Source organism: Myiozetetes cayanensis, unplaced genomic scaffold, assembly GCF_022539395.1.
Source record: "Myiozetetes cayanensis isolate MyiCay16 unplaced genomic scaffold, myiCay2020 scf5-8, whole genome shotgun sequence".
In the NCBI taxonomy this organism is placed as follows: Eukaryota; Metazoa; Chordata; class Aves; order Passeriformes; family Tyrannidae; genus Myiozetetes; species Myiozetetes cayanensis.
In genome coordinates, this window is record NW_026087742.1 from 46618613 (window position 1) to 46640760 (window position 22148).

The 22148-nt window shown below is 41.1% G+C and overlaps 1 protein-coding gene across 1 annotated transcript in view; it reads right to left on the reverse strand.

Annotated features, from left to right (window-relative positions):
* Positions 1–21939, reverse strand: part of FLT1 (fms related receptor tyrosine kinase 1) — a 111334-nt gene extending 89395 nt beyond the window's left edge. Inside the window, exons 1-3 of the mRNA XM_050331215.1 lie at positions 21742–21939; positions 6817–6913; positions 6298–6518 (exon numbers count right to left, since the gene is read on the reverse strand). Of these exons, the coding sequence (XP_050187172.1) occupies positions 6298–6518; positions 6817–6913; positions 21742–21799 (376 nt within the window). The 5' untranslated portion in view covers positions 21800–21939. The remainder of the gene's footprint in view (positions 1–6297; positions 6519–6816; positions 6914–21741) is intronic.
* Between the last annotated feature and the right edge of the window lie 209 nt (positions 21940–22148).

The following is a 22148-nucleotide window of genomic DNA, read 5'->3' on the forward strand; positions in this document are numbered from 1 at the left end:
AAAGGTTACTTTAAAATTCAGCCTAATGTATTTTTGAATTGTGCATGGACTGAATGACTGCGTGCTGGGTTGACTGTGCTCCTTACAATATCTCTCAGTTTCAATCAACATGAAACCACAAAGAGCATTCATGAAGTCACCAAATCCATGAAGGTCACTTGCTATATTGTTAAAGAACATAAATAGCAGCTTTTTACTAAGCTAGTTGGCAGCCAGATAAAAACTTGATAAGAGACTTAGCACAACCAATATTATGTCTGGTATCAGTAACCTGTCTAGGCTATTTATGGGGTTTGCACAAACAACTAAATTAGCCAACACTGAAATGTCAAATTCAGAAAAGTGGAGAGGTTCTTTATTTCCATAAGCTTTGGCTACTGTTCTTGGGTTTGTTTTGTTTTTAATAATCTGAGCTATGTAATTCAGAGAGGACTTACACATACATTTGCAAAAAGAAAAAGAAAAGTCTCTGCAGGAAAATCTAAGCTCCTTGAAATCTCTGAAAGCTTGTCCTGTGAAGTTCTTCCAAAATGCCTACTTACACTTGGCTCATCATTAAGATTCTTTTCAGGTTAAGAGAGGTAAAATATTTTCATCATATTCTCATAAAACCCTTTTCCTTCATACATGTGAAAAGGACCAAAGTCTTTATAGTAAAGAATAAACATGTAGACTTCATTGAAATTAATGGGCCAATTGCCAAATTCCCTTTCCATTGTAGGGATTCACCCTAATTAACTCTTTTTATCCCAGATAAATTATTGGGGTTGTTCATAATGAATTCTAGAAGAACCTTGAGCACTAAGAGTAGCTCCAGCCTCACTTACACATCTAAAATACAGACATTTCTCACTGAGGTAGGAGCCAAACTGTTACTGTTGTCCCTGGGGAGAATGGAGGAATTTTGCAATGGGACTCATCTGATCTGTTTTGGACACCTGCTTTACCATGAAATGAATCATGCCCTAGCAAATGTACTCATTCAACCTGCTGACATGTAGGTGTTTATGTTCCTTAAGGAAAAAAAGAAATTTTTATGTCTTATTCTAGAATAAAGGTTGTTCCACTTTTGCCTCTTCTTAGCCTGTAAAATAACACTCCAAATACAAAGCATGTCTAGACCTTGAAGGAAGACTTGAGATATAAAGTATTCCCCTCCTTTTTTCTTTTTCTTTTTTACCTGGATTTTTGTGGTTATTAATTTGTATCTAGAGCACATTCAGATCCAAAACATTGCTAGTATAATTGTGCAACAATTTTTAGTCCAAATTGGTTTGTTTTCCTTTGAGGCTAGTTATACAATGCTATGACCAACATAGGTCCATAACGCAAATAAAACAGAGTTCAGTATCTTAAGGAAAAATAGTCATATTAGCCAGGAAATCCATGCTAGAGCAATTATGTTGTTCAGCAAGCAATCCCTAGAAAGGCTAACAGATATTAGGAGTGCTCTTTCAGATACATCCCTCCATTATGACAATTCATCCTGGAAACATATTTGTTTCAGTAGGAGCTACAAGCCTTGGTGAGGGAGAAGGACCCTGGAGGGGTTATTATATAGCCTTTGATGATGCCAAGGTGTCCACACATGCTTTGCTCAACAGTGTCCTACGATATGAAATCCATGTACACGTAATGACAAAAGCATGGCAATTATAGGTAATGGACGTCAGCAAGTCCTAGAGGTCTCTGTTTTGTAACAGGAACCTCATTAGACACTAAAAATGTGTCCGCATACTTGATACAGCTGGAACATAGTTTAATTCCAACTAGTTTCCTCTTTATAACAGAAGCACTATCATATTATTGACTCTGACAGCATGAGCCAAAACCGTACTGCTCATATGTTAAAACTGTGCCAAAAGCAAAGACAAAAAAAAACACACAGGGGAGGAAGAGTCCCCCAGGCCTCAGTAGGTTCTTCTATTAGTACATTATTTGGGAATAATAAGAAAAAGAAAAAGTAGGAAAATCTGCCTTTCTGTTTTTTAGCTTTCAGGGTGTTTTATCTTACTGCTATTTTTCACCTGTTGAGTTATTTTGACTTTGATACTTCTGATCTTAAGAGACCCTTTTGGAGAACTCTTCGGATGCCCTCCTTGTTCTGCAAAAATAGTATCTGTAGGATCACAAGAGTCAATCTTAAATGCATGTCAGTTCTGGGGCTGGATCCAGCTATTTGTCAGCAAGTGGACCTCCCAAGGAGATGCCATACACTCAGAACTTGCAGCATATGACTTTAGAATTTGAGAAAGAGCTCAAAACCCCAGACATTCTGAGACTTCAAAGGCTTACATTTTGAACCATTCCTTAATGCTAGAGCCCTTCATTTTGGACTGCCAAGCCTGAGACGCATCTCAAGCCAAATATGTACAACTAGTAGACATGTTTGCATTTTAGACATTGGTGAGTACAAGTAGTCTCAGAACCTGTACCTTTAATTACCTAGCTCTGATTTGTCTCATCTGACTTAATTTGTCTCAAAGCAAGTCATCTATTCTAAGCTTGTTCTCCAGATTTCTTGTAAAGTCAGTGACAAGTGGTACATGACACGAGGTCCTTGTGTTCTCTGTTAAGTATAGAAAGAGGATAGATGACTGACTCAGCCTAGAGGTCTGATTTTAAAGCATCTCATTTTGCAAGAAAAATTAAGTGTTCAGAAGAGATACACAGCAGGATCATAAGGACAGGCAAGGAGAGGAAGAACATTGCATAAGAAATGAGTTAACGCCCTGAAGCCAAATACAACTTCACTTAGAGAAGAATTCTATTCTCTGTTACAACAGAATTAAGACATTATCTTGCATATTACTAGCTGAAAACTGCCTTCATCACAGAAAATAGCAACACTTCAACCTGAATCACAGTTCGTTTAAAGTCTTGCAAAAATCTAACTTTAATATATCAATGTAATAGAACTTACAGGCTTTTCCTCTGTCATACCATGGGAAAAATTGTTCAAAGGCAAGAAATGATGAGAGTAGAGAATGAAGAAAACCACACATTTTTTTTGAGAGAGTGAACGAGCTCCCGCAACTGAAAAGTGTCTTGGAGATATTGGGACAAAGACAGAAAGAAAAGCCTTAGTAATGTCCCCCAGGGAAAGCTATATAGGTTTCAAAACAGCCCGCTGATAATTTGATATTTCTTAATGTCTTTATTCCATCATCTCTTTTCAAGTAGAAAATTCCCCATGCCTCACCATGATGTAGGTCGCGAGTGTTCATTGCAAGTCTTTTTTTACTACTAGGCTGCAGTTCCCTTACAAAACAAAGCCCTGAGAAGTTTTCAGTCCAAGACAGTGGAGAAATTGGCAGAGGCTTTTGCTTCATTTTCCCATGGTTCATGGGCAAAGTCAGGCCATCAGATTTCTTGAAGCAAAGTTGAAGGCTCTTAAGAGAATTAATTTCCCTCGCTTAATGTCTCAATTCCTGAGTTGTATGGGGTCAAGAGTTGCCAAGACACTGTGCACTCACTCGCCTCTGCAACTCAGCAGTGACCTCTCCAGCTGAAAGAAGGGTGTTGTCAGGACCAGCTCCTGAAACATAAGTCACCAGCCTGCCTCTTCTTTATCCCCAAAAGCAGGACTTCAGAAATGCTCCAAGCCATCCTAGGGCATGTGGGACTTGTAGTCTCCTGCTTATCGTCTTGCATCTTGTTTTTGTCTGTAGAAGCTCATTTTCTGCTGTAGCATACACTCATTACTGAACCAAAGGACTTACTGGGTTTATTGTGGTTTGGTCTTTGGACTTTTTTTTTTTTTTTTTAAATCCAGTTCATATTCAGTATCACTCTAATTACGGAAATGAATAACATTTTAAAAACAATAAGTGATGACTTCCTGTACAAACAATATCAACTTTCCTGATTTGGACTCTGTGTTTGTAAATAGCAACTATTTGTTCTCATCTGCAGCATGCTAAGACATGGGAAACAGGCACCTCAGTGATCCACATGGAGCTAATATGGGAAATGGACTGACACAACGTCCTGCCACAGGAAACAATACAAAACTAGGAGGGACACAAATTTTACAAATGTTTATTTCCTAAACACCCACAAATTCGTGCAAAATGAGACTAAACTCAGGAAAGGTAGTCTTCACAGAGGATTTTGTTACCTCTATCTTAACCCCGCTTGAGACAGATAATTGAATTCTCATGCATGTTCACAGAAACAGTGACTTACAGTAAGAGACAGATAGAAAAGAGATAGAGATAATGAGATGGAAAAAGAGTTTTCCTATGCCAACAGTACGCTTATCAGAAAGGGTGAGTTTTGTTACTCAGTATCTTGTTTCTTTCCAACTTAACAATTCTTCCTGAAATCATAAATTTTTGGATGACTAATATACTCCTCTCCACCTTAGGGCACAGTGACACTTTCAACAGGCATTAAGTGAGCAGTTACCTCGCAGTCTCCCTCGTTATAAATAGTTTGCCCTAACTCTCATGTGTGTCTCCTAGGATGCAATCAACACTTAAATGTTAAGAAATTGGTTATCAATCAAAAGGACTGTCAAATTCAGAAAATTAATATGCCAAAGAGGCCTAACCTTGATACAGGTTTGTTCCTTAAACATTTTATTATTTTTTTGCAAGTAAGATAGGAGGAGAAATATAATCTAACACTCCCTTCAACAGTGGCATCGACATTTATGACTGAAAATCCTTGAAAAACCAACAAAACCAAGACACTCAGGCAGTCTTCCTTAATTGATTATAGCCTGTGGGGGCAGAGGTGAGTGGCCAGGAGCTGTCCTAAAACTATTTCTGCAATGATACCATTGCATCTCTTCCATCACCATGTGAATTCTGCAGATAACCTTGGTTCACAATCATCTAATTGAGGATCTCTTTCAGATGCAGGCAAGCCGCATACACCTGAGTAGTAGTGAAGAATTAGAAAGACTGGTTGTGTCTTCCATTGGTGAAAAATTATGATCCAGAAAAATTAACAGTTCAAAGAGGTAAGAGACCAAGAGAATGTAAAGGCATTCTTATGTCATAAAATGGGTTCAGCAGAGAGGTTCTTCTCATGTGGTGAATGGAGAGGTTTGTGGGTAGATTTCAGATAGAGATAGCATCCAAGGTGGAAGGTTCAAGAAGGTCCCATGATGGGAAACTTGTGAAAGTCACTCAAGAAAACTGTAAGTTGTCCTAGGCTGCAGGAAATGTCGGTTATTAAATGAATATCCTACTTTGTCTATGCTTCTGTTGTTGGATTTACAATGAATTATATAAAAACAATTGAGTGATAAAACCACTGTCCAGTATATTTCAGATGAGGAAAAGCAGAATGAACAGCATGAAACAGTCAATAATTCTCAATAAAACAACGCAAAATAATGGAAGGGAGCTATCCTATTTTCTATCACTGTAGTGAGAGGTCCACTTCATTCTGCTTTTTCACAGCACCAGTCCCACTCTTCATGTTACAAAATGAAAACAAAGGGTAATTCAGTCTGATGTGAACTCATTAGACAAAGCAGACTCATAATTTGGAAAACTTCCAGTTGCAAATTCTCTGTAATATGGGCTTTCAAAAATCTGTGAATCATGACATGTTACAGTAATCTATTAATTTTATTCTGTAAAAATCAAGAAAAACTAAAATATTAATTAAATCCCTAAAGTGTTTATAATTTCTTCTGTTATTGTTCTGCCTGTTGAATTCAACTATTCTGAGAAGTGTCTGATTGATACCCTGGAAGAATACAGGATCAGAAAGAAATTTCTTTTATAGCCTAATTGACCTAATTCCACCACTTCCCATACATTACACAATACTTGTTTGCTGAATGAATTGTGTGTTTAATTTGGTTTTGTTTACTCTAGATTTTTACAATCTGTGTAACATGGACTGCAGAGTACATTTTTGAATATGACTTAATATGCAAATAGTAATTTTCTGCAGCATGAGATAATTCAGTAATCTGGATAGACATCCTTCAGCTGCCTAGAAATCTCGTCACATCCAATCAATGGATATGATTTCTCTGATACCCATTTCACTACTCACTTCCAGTTCATTTCCATATGGACTTCCATTTACTGATTGGATTGGGTCTTTTTCTTTCTTTATTTTTTTTCTTCACAGATAAAACACTAACATTTGTATTTGCAATTTCTGGGAAAGCAGATTTTATACGTTAATTTGGTAAATTATCATAATGTTTTGCAAGACTGAAAATATAATTCAAAATTCTGTATTTATCCACAGCTGAACTGCCTTATTTATCCATTTCATTGTATTGAAGTGTAAGTACCAAGAAATGCTAAAAAAACTTAATCTTACCGTTAATAAATACATAGACTGTAGATTCCTTCTTCTTTTTCGCTGGACTTGTCGGGTATTTGCAGCTATAGTTTCCAGTGTCACTTGCTTGAGTTCTGCTCAAGGTCAGGCTGCTGCAGGACTGCTTCCCATTCCTTCCACAGGCATATTTAATTACTTTCAGCCTTTTGCTATCCTTGCTTAGAGTTTCAGGCAAAGACCATGAATGAACCATTTCCCCCCTGCAAATACAGATAAGGAAGTAGAAACAATTATGTTGGGCTGCAATTATATAGCTCCAGTTCCCAAGCTTTCTTTTTTATTATATCAGGCTATTTCTGGGGTTCTCTTTTATCTTGTTTTCCAAAAACAACAACAGAAACAACAAAGAACTATTAAACAATTGCCATTGAAGTTCATTCCCCACCTTTCTCTACAACATAAGGTTTCATTTTTTTCTAATTTCAGTTACAAAAAAAAAGAAAGTGTCACGTGTATGATCTCCCCACCAAATTATTAGAATTAAACTTAGTTGGTTACCTGCAAGTGAGATTTAAAGTCTGTCCTACTTGAACAACATGCTGCGTGGCATTTATACTCAGCTCAGGAACTTTTAATTTTGATCCTGAATTAGACCCTAGAAAAACAAAGAAAAAACCAAAACATTATCAATGACAAATCATTCTGTTCCCAGGACACTCACATTTATGATGTTATACTGGAAAGGAAAAGAAATCGGTGGGCCCCTCTAACCCCATATACTCTCTTCCTCTGAGCAAAGTCCTGTTGTCCTGACTTGGGACTCACATAATCTTCCAGCAGCATTACTCAGGAAAGAAAATAGAAATGAAAGCTATCAGTCAATGACTTTGCTCTCAAATTTTTCGCTGAGTATATCATGAAGAAAGTTCAGGACCTTGTGGCTACACACATAGCCAAGGAAGTATGCCCTCAAACACCACTGGCTGTATTTCCTTAGGAAAACACCTCCACAGCAGCCCCTTCAATGGAAAGGGCAAAAGTCAGCCAATTCCACAGCAAGAGCCACATACAGACTTTTAAGATACCAAAATCCCACTCAAACAATTTGCTGCAAAGCTGGAACTGACGTGGAAGGAGTCAAAGGGGATGAAGGATCTTCCCTTCCTAACTAAAGTTCACAGTACTGTTACATATGGTCCCTTTTCAGCTTCATGCTTCCTGCCAGTGAAGGGGTGTCAAAAGGTAACTGGAGAGCTTTACAACAAATTTTGAGAACAAGATCAAGGCACCTTCCATGCCAGATTTGCTGCTTATTTGAGAAAGCAAGCATTCTGTCATGGTCAGACCATTCTGATATGGGTGAAACCCTGGCTGTCAGTGTAACATGAGGTTGCTTATGATACTTGAAAACATCCAGGTAGGCTTTGCAAAAGCCATGTGAAAGCAATTTTTAGGGAGATCATGAAAAAGCACCATGGTCAGATGACCAAAGGAACAGCAGACCTTCCCTCTCATCAATTTCTCATCAAGTCAGTAGGTGCTGGCTGGAAAGATATGTTTGCCCCATAATAGGCTATGGCCACAAAAGCTTTCATGGCAAGCTCACAGAAGTGAGTGCCTTAGAGAAGAAACAATCCTTGATTCATCCCATTGCCCTCACACTGATAGCAAAGCATTCCAGAAGCCAGAAACATAACATAAAAATATTTTGAAACAGTTCAAGTTGAAAACTAATTTTAGTCTGATCTGGACTCAAGTGCAATTTGTGAAGGTTTCAGTGTTGTGAGAGAGGAGCAGCGAGTATTCCAGATCACTTTACTCCAAGAGAATGTATTATTTTGTCAACATACAGGAGAAGCAGCATCACGTAAACAAGGGTAATGCAGTTATTTCTGCCAGAACTCAAAGTACAGTATGAACTTAGCAACTCTAAGTCCTTTCAAGAGGTCCCTGACACAGCCAGATATGAACAGCTGTATGCATCAAACATAGTAGAAACACATGAACCTTATTTGGCAGCTATGGATCACCCACTGGAAATGCCTCCTTCCTTTATTTACTAGAGAAGGCACTTCTGGAAACCAGTTCTGGCTGAGATTGGTTACTAAAGTTTGACTACATTCTCCAAAGCCAATTACTGCTCCTCATTCAGCAGCTTTCATCCAGCAGTAGATGTAGCCTCATATTAAAGGCTGAATATCAAAACTTTGTTTTGAGATGTGGATTTGAATTTCTTCGGTCTGAGAACGGCCTAGAAGCCAAGTCTCCACATTCAGAGAGAGATGCTAAAAGTACAAAGATTTTGTACAGAAGTAAAGAGGCACTGCCACCATTTGCCAGTTTTGGGGAGTTTGGGGACCCAGCTCTTTATCAGTAAGTATTTCCTACTGATTGCCTGTAACATCGGTGGAGACAAGAGGTCTAAATCACCTTCTGGGACTACCAAACACAATCCATGAAAAAAGCAAATGGCTGATTAATCTGCAAAATTGTTTCCTAGAGGTGTTCAGTGACCTTTTTCTCTTCCTTAGCAATTTAGGAATTGTAAACTGTTGGAGTTAACTAACTTTTAATTAACCTTTTGTGTCTAAGTTAATCCCATTTATTTGCATTTTTCTCTTTAGCCCTGTACTGAAGTTGTGGCTTCAGTAATTTTCCCATATATATACTTCATCCATGCCTATTCAAAACAAGATTTGAAGCATATACTTGAACATAGACATAAACTAAATTATAGCTCACTGAACAAGTTTCAAGCAAGGGCATAACAAATTTTCAGAATAAAGAGGTCTTCTGGACTGCACCACAAGTAACACCAGAAATCTGAATGGTGAAACTGTACAAACACAGACTTCCCTTGGATTTGTCTAGACAATCATACTTCTAACTAGAAATTAATATATTCTGCCAACTCTTAAGAGGAGAGAAAAAAGATGAAGCAAATCTTTGACAAAGCAATTTGTTATGTGATATATTACAAACATACATTTTTCTTACCTACGATTTATGGATCTGAACTCTGAGGTGCTGGTTCTCCCAAAGTGCACACTGTGCTTTTATAGGATAGTCTCCCATAGATGCTTACAGACTATGAGTTTACTCATCTGCCATTCTGAAATAATGTCCCTGAAGCTAATCACTGAGAACTTGAGATAAGGTGCTGCAAGAGCTTAGGCAGATTCTTGGAGAGCAACCCAGGCACTCTGGTTGCCAATGTCCTCCAACTAAACGATCTGACCATTTTTTGAAACTACCACCCTCCAGCATTTCATTTGTATTCCTCTTGTCACCCCAGAATCGAAGGCTCAGACACTCTCCCAAGAAGGCAATGTTTATATCCAGCTTTAAGAATCTTGTTCCTTACTTCAGGAGGAAACTTGGCCTCAAACTGTCTTGAACTGCTCCTTCTTTCAGGCTCTTGAAAAGCTGAAAGCATGAAACAGTGTTTACAAATAGTTCAATATGTATGAAAAAACCACCTCTGGTCTGCCAAAGGAAACTATTGGGATCAAAGCCCAGCAGCTAGAGCTGCAACACTAGAACTAGTTACTAGACAGCAACATATAGGCTGTTGCTTCCATTGTAAAACTTGTGGGAAAGTGGGAAAAATTAAGGTGTGTGACAGGTGTTGACAGCAAGCAGGAGAGCAAGTCTGCAGTGCGTGCTGTTGCCTATGGTGCTGAGTTTTCCACTTTGCTTAACACTGGCACCGGCACCAAGCCCAGGAGCAAAGCCAGCCACGCAGGACCATGCCTACATCTGACCCACGCTGCAACCAGGAGACCAGCCCTGGGAATGTGGGCTGCTGTCGTTTTCAAAGTCTGTCAAAGGTGGCAGGCAAGAGACCATTATAAATGTTACACATTTTTCTCTTCATAACTCTTCAGATGATATAAGCAAAGACATCAAAATCTTAAAATCTGTCTTAAATTAAGGATACAAGACAATGCAGCCTGTAAGGCTGTACATCAGAAAATCTGCCTCAGAGTTATTAAAATAAAATAAAACCAAAACAAACCCCAAACTACCTACCTTTTCACCCCATCCTGTAAGCAAAAAAGCCCAAATATGCTGGATACATACTCAAGCTTTTGCCCTTTCACACAAATTACATATATCTGAAAGACAGCATGGTATTTGTAAACATTGTGGGTGGGTTCTTCAGGAGTGCTTAGTGTTTGTGTAACTCTGCTCCCCTTGATACAACCCAGCATTTCATCATTGATTTCAAGTACATTTTAGACACTTAACTCCAGTAATTAAAGGTAGTAACATTCAAGACTTAATGTCAGTATATTTGACATGATATAGCGGCTTTGTTATACATTCATTTATTTAGTTTTTCACTAACAAAAAGCTGAAGTCTTATTTCAAACCAATATTCTTGCTTTTACAAGTATCTGAGACAATGCTTTTATTGGCAGGATGCTAAGTCTCAAAGAAAAATAACTTTATTTGACATCCTATCTATTCATGGGTCATTAGCTTCCTTACATTTTTAAATGCTTCAAAACTGATGCAGCGTACAAACGCAATAGAGTTTGACGTGTTTACCAGAAAAGAAAAAAGAAGGAGAATAGCAGGGAAATTCCTACTGTCAATATTTAGAAGCGGATTATGCCTTCTATGTACCTTCTGTGGGCATTTTACTTGACACTGTCTTTTCTGAAGGGTCATGGCTCAACAGGACACATTCACTTATCATTGTGCCTGTCACTAAGCGACCATCAGCAGCCTACCCTCACACTGACCTACATTGGGGGGTGCAACTTCTTTTCATGTGACAACAAGAGAACTAATTAATCCTGATAACTGAGGAATCTCCCATCATGGGGAAAGAGTTGATTTTTGGGCATATTTTAATTGTTTCGGAAGACTTATTAGATACATGTGAAAGTCAGTCAACATTATTAATTAATTAATGAGAAAATATTACTTTAGATTGCACAAGTTATCCATTCTAAGTAAAGTAAGGGAAGTAACAGGAAGGACAAATATTTTTTTTAAGAAAGCAGAGAGCAATCTGTAATTTGCAAGGTAAGAAAAAAAAACTTTTTTCAATTATTTTCTGCCCTGCAAAAAAGCTGATCCTCTTCTGAATGAAGAACAAAAATTTGAATTATCTTTTAACTAAAACCACTGATCACAGGTCATGAAAAAAAGGTAAGATAAATGAACATTCTTGTATTTTTTCAATACAATGTGAGTGTCCATTTCTACAAACAAATGAGTAACCACGTACACATTATCAACCTTCCACTGATTTCTACTAAATCTTGATTTCTCTTAAAAATTATAGATATGCTGAACCCAAAACTGGGACTATGTTCTGGATTATTATTCCCATTCATATTTTTCCAGCTTCTACTTTTAAGTTTTCTTTCATACACTGTGTATTTCTGCTACTTTTGACTAAAGAAAGTAAACCCAAAAGTTAGCTTTATGGCTTAGTTTAAAAAAATACAATATCAGGAGTTATTATGTTTTTCCTTGAAGTTAACAGATTTGATGGCTTTCTAACATCTTTTTCATAACTTGAGGCTCTGACTGTCTTCCAACCACCCCAGTTATCCTCAACATGTTGACTAATCGTTTTTTTCACCTACACAATCAGAGGATAAGGAGAGTGATCAGTTTATCTTTGCAACTTCAGTGTATACAAAGAATCTGACCTTCTGGGTTTAAAGTGCCATCTGTGGGCAATAAAGTTATCCATCATGTAGTAATTGTTTCAGTCATTGTTGGATTTGCACGTGTTTAAAGGCTTGTTAAACATAACCAATCCTTTGTTGTTTTTACCATCAAATAATTTCGTCATGATTCAAACAATATTCAGCAAAAACGTATTTTGTAGGAGACACTCCTGCACTGGAAAGAAAGTGCACATGATTTCTTTATAGGACCTTCACCTCTCTGTGCTCCTTAACATGGGTCATTCAGTTCAAATGCAGCCCAGGACTTTACTCTTGCTTATGAGCATTTCCTTATGAGTCATCCCATTGAAGTGAATGGGAATACCCATGAGTGTGCAACTAATGAGCAACTGCGGAATTTGGACAAAAAGTTAAGGAACATGGTGGCACTCAGTGGGTTGACCTTCAGTGCCTCTCCAGTGAAAATGAGCTGACTCTGATCTGCAGCAGCACCTTAACCAGAACATGGCCACCAGTTAATCTCGTATGGGATATTCAGCTTTACTCCATTTTGTAAGGAACCTGGGATATCAGTTTTTTTTTTTTATTTCAAAGCTATTCTTCACATATTACCATCTCTTTTAAAGGTACTTCAGGACATTCTCTAAATATCCTCTTATATTTTGTAAATAAAACTAATTTTTTGCTCAAACAGTTGTACCCAGCCATAAAAAGTCCAATTACATCATTACACCAAATTACACCAATTAAAAAAAAAAAAATAGATTGAGAATGAACTTGTTGTCAACTCTCAAGAGTTGACTCATCTCTCACTTAAAGTTTTGATTTACATCTGACCATAAGAAGGAATCTTGGCCAATCAGTCCTTCTAGTTTAATCAACGCCGAGATTCTCATGATCATCAATAACTCCATTTATAAAGACAGGAGAACTTTTAGGCAAAGTTGCCTCGAAATTTGGGTGGTGAGTGAAAAATTTTCTCCTTTTTTCCTGCTCAAGTGTGAATGTCTGGCCTGGTCCTGCCACAGTACTAGAGGGAGAAGGGATCACTCTGGATAATGAGGCTTTTCGCTTCTGTGACTGCTGGTGGATGAGAAGAACTGCTGCTGGAAGAAGACACTCTTCTATCTCATCTATGTCACCTGGGTTTCTGGTGCTCAGGCACAGGCAAAGCAGGCAACGTGGTCTGGTTCCTGCTCCCAGGGATAAAAGCACCATCTCCATTGCCTGTACTTAGAAACAGCCTCCAGGAAAGACCTACAGTGCCAAACCAAGAGCCACCCTGAGACTCAAAGCAGTATCTCCAGGTCTTTCAGATGCCATCTAGGTCCCTATTCTAAAGGAAACCTCACAGTCCTTCATACAACTAATTTCACACCACTTATCTGAAGCAAATCCAAACTTCACACCTGAAGCCTGCAGAAGAGAAATAAGGACAGCTTAACTGCGAGAGAGCAAGCAGGCATGCCTTTGTCGCTAGCTATTGCTGACAAGTGTCCTGACGAGCAAACTCATGATCTGAAGCAGCAAAATGTACCCACTATTTCTATCAAAGCAGAACTTCACAGGGCAATTAAAGGCCATGGGGTTTAAAAGTGTTAGGAGACATAGGCTGTTGGACTGCAAGGTAGTTTTATCCCTGTTTCCTGTTGTTTCCTGTGCAAAGAGAGGCACCATTTCTTGTGGTACATAGCTGGCAAACAGAAACACTACTCAGAGTAGAAGCAGGAGCTCAGCCTGTATCATTCCTTTAACAGATCCATCACTCACAGGATGCCCTGTTGTGACTGAAATATCTTCTCGTTTGCATTCAAGATCAAGGAAATTATTGGATCCTATTTATTTACAAAGTACACATTGATGCACAAAAATCATCATCCCTTTCAGGTCCAGAAGGGACATTCCAATTATCCAGTCTGATGTTCTACAATACATGCTAAGTGATTTGTGGAACAAATGCTTTAGTCTGATCAATCTCAATTATAATTTAGGAATTTAAAGTACCATTAGCACTTAACAGCCAGTCAAAAAAATGCATAGATTAATGGATGAGAAAGCTGAGCTGCTGTATGCTGTGCCTTGTAATAGAACAGCATAAGGTTCATCAAAGTAGATTAGATGAGTCCTGGGCAGAGATTTAAAGCCTTGACCCTGACTCCACGCCCTGGAACTAAAAATCAGTCAGTAGGGCAAATGGATGTTCTACTGCCCAAGAAAGGCCTTCACAGGCATAGAAAGGTATTTGAATAAGTGTGTCCTTCCCCTTTTAGTTCTACATCTCAGAGAAAGTGGTAATTTATTTACTCACTCTATGTGTATACACACACTGGTATAAGATTAGATGCTATAGAGGCAAAGCAAAACACCCAGTTGCTACCAACAGTGCAAGTGCAATTCTGATAACACTTCATTAACACTTCTGAACAGTACATGCTATCATGCCAATATGGTCAATCACTGTAAACGATACATAATCCCCCAATAACTGCCACAGGTTTTGCCAGTATTTGCCCTACCTAAGTCAGATTGCATTTACAGAAGCCTGTGGTAAAGCCATTTAAGAGAGTGTGTGGGGGGGTGTTCTTCATTTAAAAATTTAGCTGCAGAAATTAAACAAACTGAAATCTCAGCTGATTATTTGACATAAATCTCATTCCAGTTACTACCAATTGAAATTATTAACATTTATCATCATACCTGGGCAGCCAAGGCCATTCAGTTCCATGTGCTGTGCCCTGTGAGACCTGCTTGAAGGCACTTGCTTTACCAGGTCATCAGAAGACTATGTCCTGTCTGCCCTAAAGTCACCAGGTAACTTCCATGAGTGAGCATAGGCACTTAATACAATGCCAACTGAAAATAAATTTCAAAGTGTAACAGCCAGAGAAACTGAGAGAAAAAACACCTTGGTTTCCTGTTTTATCCACAAAGTTAACATCTCTAGACACTTAGGATCTGAAGTGAGCATTTTTGCCATTATCTAGCCTGATGAAGGTGTTCATTTCATTGGTTATATAAGGAGACCATACTTACGAAGAAGAAATAAAACCAGCCATAACAAGCTTTTTATTTTCCATTGAGCATATGGGATTGAAAATGAAAACCCAAATGCTCAGTCTGACACCTACATTATAAACCTATGTGGGACTGTCACTTTGGTAAACCACACCAAGGAGGCCAAACACACATATATATGTATTCTGTGCATTGAGAAAAGAAGATAAATACCACAGTTGTGTCCACCTTAGTTTGGTCTTCACTCTAACAGAGTGAATACCCAGTTTAAAAAAAAAGCCAAACAAGTCCACTGAGGCTGCTCTCAGCAAGACCTGGTAATACCAGAGCTAGGCTGTAGCAACACTTTCACTGACACATTCAGCACAAATCCCCCTCCACCTTGATGAGCCTGTCCTGGCCCCTTCATGGAGATCCTGATCAGGCTATTCAGATGAAAAGTGGTTGTGAATCCATCATCTGCCCAACAAAAGGGATGCTGTGTGATCAGCCATTGGCACTCACCCAGGAGTATAATTTCTTGCCTCCACTCACAGGTCAGCCTGTGCTGCTTACAGGAGTACAGATAGCCCCATCCAGATTATGCCTGTGAGTCATCGGATCTACCGTATCACTAACTGACTGACGTGTGTCAGCAAGCGTGGTGCCTCTGCTCTAATTCCACCGTGACAGACCCCAGCACATAAACATCAATATCTCTGAGGAAAGTTTATCCCGTTAATTCACTTAGTAGGAAAGTATTGACATGGTATAAAGACAAAGCAAGTACACTAAAATCAACACAAAAATACTTTAGAACTCCTATATAAAGTAAAAGTGTATGTTTTCTTGACCAGACTGAATTTCTTTACCAGTCTGATGCTTAAAATTTGTTACAGATTATCTGGCAGGACAGCTAAAGCAATATAATAGGATTAAATTGGAAGACTTCCATACAGATAAACAAACTACCTATCTGCCAGTAACCTGCCTTCTTAGCCAGCAACTTAGGCCTGTTAAATTCATCCAGGGCTGTACTAATTGTTAAGCTGTAAGCACAGAAACAAAATTGGGAACTATGTAGAAGAAAATTTAAAGCAAATTTGAAAGATTTCCACTTTGCTGAAGGCTGCCAGTTATTATTTCCAAAGCTCCATCATTACAGCTGAACTGGCCTGTAATGCTCCAAGATAAGAAGAAAAGTCAGAAACTGACTTTCCATCCGCCCCACTCAAACCTATAAAACAGAGCTATAACCAAAGGCCCTGGGTTCGAAACAAGAGCAAGTAAATGAGACACAATAATTTAAAATAGAGAGATGAGAAAAACAGTAACAGTCTGCACAGAGGAGTCCCTTGCAATGGCTCAAGAGGCCAAACCCATTCTGCAGTTAAATGACATCTAAACCACAATGTCTAAGGTAGATGCACATGCAGAAAGCTTCTGGCAAGCTTGTCTATGGTTCAATTACATTGTGAAATTATAACCATTAATACTTATAAAATAGATTAGGGTGAACAATAATTGTACCACTGCATGAAACAAAGAAAGGTGAGGTTTCGTCCCAGACACTACCAGCACAATAGAAGAAGAAAATTCTCTGTATTATACAATACAACACAATTTAATTGTGCTATGTAATATCCATTTTCCATAAATATAGACAACAACTAAATTTTAGTTCCGTTGACTCTCAATCCCACGGTTTCTTAGTAAATAATACTGGATTTTAGATCATACTAGAAAAAAAAAAATTTCCTCTTTGGAGAATTTTATCAGATAAATGCTTCCTGTAAGGTTCCTTAAACCTCCCCTGAAGATCAGATGTTGGACGCCACCAGAGACATGACGTGAAGCTAAATAGCACTTGTCTAATCCAGGATAGCCACTCTCATGCTTCTGTTAACATTATTCTATGGTGATTCTGATGAGAGATTTTTCCACAGAGGAATGACAATGGGAACAAAAGGGGTGAATTCTTTCACTCTGTGTCAAGGAAGAATCCCACAGGAAGGAAGCTTAAGTGAACTATGCAAAATTGTGAAATTCCTGTCATGAAATGTCCTCGCACTCATCCCTTGTTGCTCCCCACGCAGTAAGCAGGGGGTCTGTTCCAGAGCATAGGATTCCTGACAGAACATGTGAGGAGTAAAGACATCTGCTCACAGGTCCCCAGCTCTGTGAGAACCACTGTGCCCTGCCCAATCCAACTTTGCTTACAGACACAGCATGGAAACAATGTCAACACATTGCCACAGCACCTTCAACCCACTGAAATCCCAAAACCAGCTTCCTTCTAGCCACTTCCACATCCTTCAGCTGCTCTAACAGTAAAGAGAAACTTGTTTCAAGGCCATACCTCCAAAAGAAGGAACACAATTTATAAAAGATTGCACAGGTGCTTAGTGCAATGTATTAGTGAATGCTGGAAGAGCAGCCCCACTATCCAGAAAAGTCATGCCAAGAGAAATCAGTGTCAACCGCATCACACTGGATTGTGCTCTCAATATGTTACAGGGGTGACTTAACATTGTTGATATGGATTTTGGTAATGAAAATCAACTAGTATTTGAGGGAAAAACAACAGAGAGAGTAAAATCAGGTCACCATGAACATGAACCTTTTTATTCTGCATTAACACAAGACAAAAGTCTGAGAAAGATGATTAATGAATCTGTTAACTATTTCACAAGAATCTATAACCGTCTTGAATATACAAATGCACCACGAGTTAAATAATCCTCTTCGTCTTTAGACTGGCACATTTCCATTCACTATGCCAGAAAAAAAAAACCACCCCAAATACAAACATGACTTAATACAGAAGAAACAGTCATCCACACTCCCACTCCAAGTTTCTTCATACATCTCAATGGCTCAAGACTTAAACTGCAGAAAAATGTACCTCTGAAATGCATAGTTCCAAATCTCTTTGCCCACACCCTTGGTGTTTCTCAATCTGTTACCACTTTGCTTAGTTCAACCATGAATTCATCCTGCTGGTCACAAGGGTATAATATTGTGCCACACTTGGCTTTGGAGAGAGTACTGGTGCCTGTAGTTTCACTTTTCCAAGTCTTGCTTTCTGCATAGTAACCACCAGGATTTATCCAGTATTGATCTCAAACCGTAGGGAAACAAAACTGAACTTCTGCACCTCAACAGGAGAAAAATGTGTGGGCACCTTCCTGACAATAACTTGACCAATATTAGGATAGGCCGTTCCCAGCTGAGAATGCTTGGGAAAGGTGGTTTCTCAGTTGCAGGAGTATGTGCAGCAAGGATGCATCACAAGGGCAAAGAGAGAAGAGCCTGTTTCTGTCCATGGGTAGAATTCATGCTCAAATATACACAGAAAGGTTTCTCTACATTCTTACAAATATTGATAGAGGGGAAAAAAGAGACTGTTAGGGGCAGGGGTGAGATCTAAAGACAAATCATGTCTTTGGAGGAAGCTGTTTGCTTCTTGAAGTCTCGCACCAATAGGAGAGATTTGTCTCCAAGGGCAGAGGTGACTGTGATTGGGCATTCTGCACTTCATGGCAAAGCAACTCTGGCAGCAGTCTCACTTTCCCTCTGGGGTTGCAGCAGGAAGTCTCAACCCCTGACTTTGGGGGATTCAAAGGAACAACTTTGCTGATAAAGTCCCACCACAGCCCCAGTGGACACAGACTTTGGAAATGCCAAACCTTAACCCCCATCTGGTGAGCTTCTTCCTTTCCCAATCTCAGTCGGACATGAAAACTAGCAAGCTGATAAACACTGTGCTTGGAGTTTCCAAACCACATTAAAATATAAGGACTCATCAAATGTCCTGAAAATCTGGACAATTTCCTTTTGTCCTATACACCCACACAATGTGAAGGGCTATTGACTTCAGTCTTTGAAGTATCTGACAAAAAATAGGCTCAGCTTGTTATTGTTCGGATGTAGAAAAAAAAAACCAACAAGACCAAAAAAACCTCTCAAATCTCCCCAGTGGCAAATTTTTAGGAGTTTAAGAGTATTGGGTGCTTCTGGATATGAAAGTCTTTACTACAGCAGAGGTCAAGTCCTGATTTCCTCCAGCACAAATTGTAAATCTAGAAGATACCAGCCTAGCCCAAAGGAATTGCTCCAGATTTACACCATCTGTAAGAGAATGAAATCTAGCTTTGTGTAGGGCATATGAGCAAAACACCTGTCTCATAAAGCATATGTAAATGGTATGATTTTCTTTAGCAATATCAGAAAGTTTGATACTTTCACTCCATGTGTACATTTTTTTGAACATCTGTGTTACATAGTAATGTTTAACTCTTCTGCCTTATGTGAATATAGTTTGGAAATTTTTCAGGAGCCCAGTTTCCATAAAGGTCCAGAAAAAGTGGGAAAGCCAGATTTTCTGGACTTCAATACATCTTCAGCCCTAATCCCAATTTAGACCACTCTGTGTAGTTGTTTCAGCAAGCACTCAAATCAAATTGAAACCTTAACATATGAACTTGCACCTGAACAGCACTTTCAGAGAAGTCAGGTTAGTTACTGCAAGAACCTAACCTCAGCACTGATCAGATTTGACCTGGATTTCTTTCTTCATTTTTTCCAACTGACCATGAAATTGAAAAGTCCACTGGGGATTTTGATGTTCTAGTTCCCACTGAAATAACTGAGATTCATATAGTGCTGTTCCCAGATAAGACTGTAATAGAGTCTATTTACCTTCTAGCTGATGAATAGAGTTTCATTAAGAACACTGGAAACAGGAAGTCCTGGAGAGCCTGAGTAAGAATTGTAGGTAAAAAGGCAGTGAAGGAGGATTAAATGGGAAGAAAATCATAGAGACAAGTATGATATAAAGTACCCCACCACTTCACCAATAAGTTTCAGACTCTCTCTGAAAAAGCAAGTACGGAGAGCTTTGCCAGTGATCCAGAAGAAGCTTGATCAACCTATCTGGGATGTCCAAACAAAGCTGTGCAAGCACAGTATTCTTTAAAAAAAAAAAAAAATCAAAATCAGTGAGCTTGAACACAAAGTCTAAATTCTGATTTTAGGCACAATCTCTTGCATATTGGAGGCATCCAAATTTCCAGCTAAAGAGTTTAAGGGCACTCAGACAAACTACAGAGAAGCATCTTTCCAGTGCCTACAGTACCTGAGTCAACCCTGGGATGTCCCCCACACCCAGAGCACCACGTTGTCCCTTAAACAAGTCAAGTTTTTCCCGCTGGCATTGGTTGAGGGTGCACGCATCCCTGACAGTCCCTGGAACAGCAATGTGAACCAGGGTCTCTTACAACTCCTGGCTCATAGCATCCACCTTCTCCCTGGGCAGTGGGTTTGCCATGATCTGCACAATGGAAAACCTTTCCAACAGGAAAGAGGAAGCCAGTCCCCCAGCATAGCTGGTCACTGCAGGAGCCCATGTGGGAGCAGGACGCTGAAGTTCAGACTCAAGCTGTGAAGGAAGCCTGGCAAGGATCTGAACCCACATTTCCTGTATCCAGGGTGGGTGTCCCATGCCTGCGCCTAGTTCATCCTGGGCATAAGAACCTCCTTGGTAGAGACAAATAATGTGGGGAAATTAGCACTTTCCTGGGGAAAAGAAAGGAAAAAAAAAAAAAAAAAGAAAAAAAAAAAAAAAAAAAAAAAGAAAAATACCTATATGTCTGTATCAAAGCTGATGAATCAGCGCTTCCCGAGCAGGAAAATCTCTCGTCGGAGCGGCCCCGCCAGCTCTCCTCCCGGGCAGCCTCGGGAGACGGCTGCCGCCGGCGGGGAGCACGGGTACCGCCCGCGCCGGGACCGCTCCCGCGGGCTCAGCGGTGCGGGGCAAACCGAGCCCCCGGTGACTTGTGCGGGGCAGCGTGGTGGGTCGGGCGGCCGAGCCGCTAATCGCAGGAACGCCTGCCTCGACGGCTGTCCCGCGGGGAGACAGCCCCTTTATGCTGTGTGCCCTACCCCGCGGGACCCCGTACGGGACACGGGGGAACGCGCCGATCTGCTCCGCGGGGCTTCCCCACAGGTCAGCATCCCCCACGAACCCCTGCAACCAGATGACCAGCCACGCAACGCTGGGACGGACTGCCTACCACGGCGCACCGACCCGCCGGGGCCGGCTCCTCGCTCCAAGTAAAATAAAACTCAATTAAAAACAGCAAATCTGCACTGATCCGTCCTGGCACACGCAGCATTAAGGGATGCAGGCGCCGGAGAGCAGCTCCATCTCACTCTCCAGAAAGACCAACGCCGGGTACCCCGTGGCCAACCCCGCACGCAGCCTCAGCGACGCTCCGCCGACCTGCCCGGCGGGTGGCAGAAGGACCATCATTTTTGCGAACAAAATGGGCACCTTTTCCGCTTCACAGCCAGAACTGAGACACTTCGAAACAAAGTGTGGAGGAAAGAAGTTTGCCCTGCAGCCAAGACATGCTTTCTTTCCCTGATGCAGCGGTTCGGACATCTCTCGATGATGTACGGCTGTCCCCGCGCACGAGAGAGGTTTTCCTCCCCGCCACCGCCGCCTTGCCCGGAGGAGAAGAGGCACAGAGGCTCCGCAACGCCGGACCCCCCAGAGCTCTGCTCCGGGGGCACGCCACCAGGCATCCGGAGGATAACAACCGCTCGGGATGCGGCTCCCTAAAATGCGGAGATCGCTTTCCCGGCCCTGCCCAGAGGAGAGGGGTAGAGGAGAGGCAGGTGCCCGCCCGTTCCAGCCGACAAGCGGAGCGCGGTGGGGCCGGTCAGGGGCGTGGGAGGCGCCGCCAAAGAGGCACATCGCTGGGGGCCCGTCGCGGAGAGCTCGGCATACAACGGGGGCTGACTGGGGCAGCGGGTCCCGGCGGACCCTTACCTGCGAGCAGGAGGGCGGCTCCCAGCAGCACGATCCCTGAGAGCAGCTGGCGGGGCATGGTCCTGCCCGCGGGAGCGCAGGGTTTTATCCCTGCCGACGGTGGCGAGGCAGTGGCAGAGGTGCCGGCTGGGCTCCGACGGCTCGGTCCCGGGCGCTTCCCGCGTTGGCGGAGATAACGGCGCAGCGCGGCGCGGAATCCGCATCCAGCAGCCCCCGAGCCCTACCCCCCCGCCCTGCCCCGACCCGACCTGCGGAAAGGGAGTGTCCGCTGCGGGCCGCCCTGCCAGCTTCACCTCCCGCGGGCATCAGTTACCCGCCAGCCCCAGCCCCGCTGATTTATAACTTCTCCACCCCTCGCCGAGCACCCCTCCGCCCACATCCTCCGCCAGGAGCACGCCCTCCGCGGG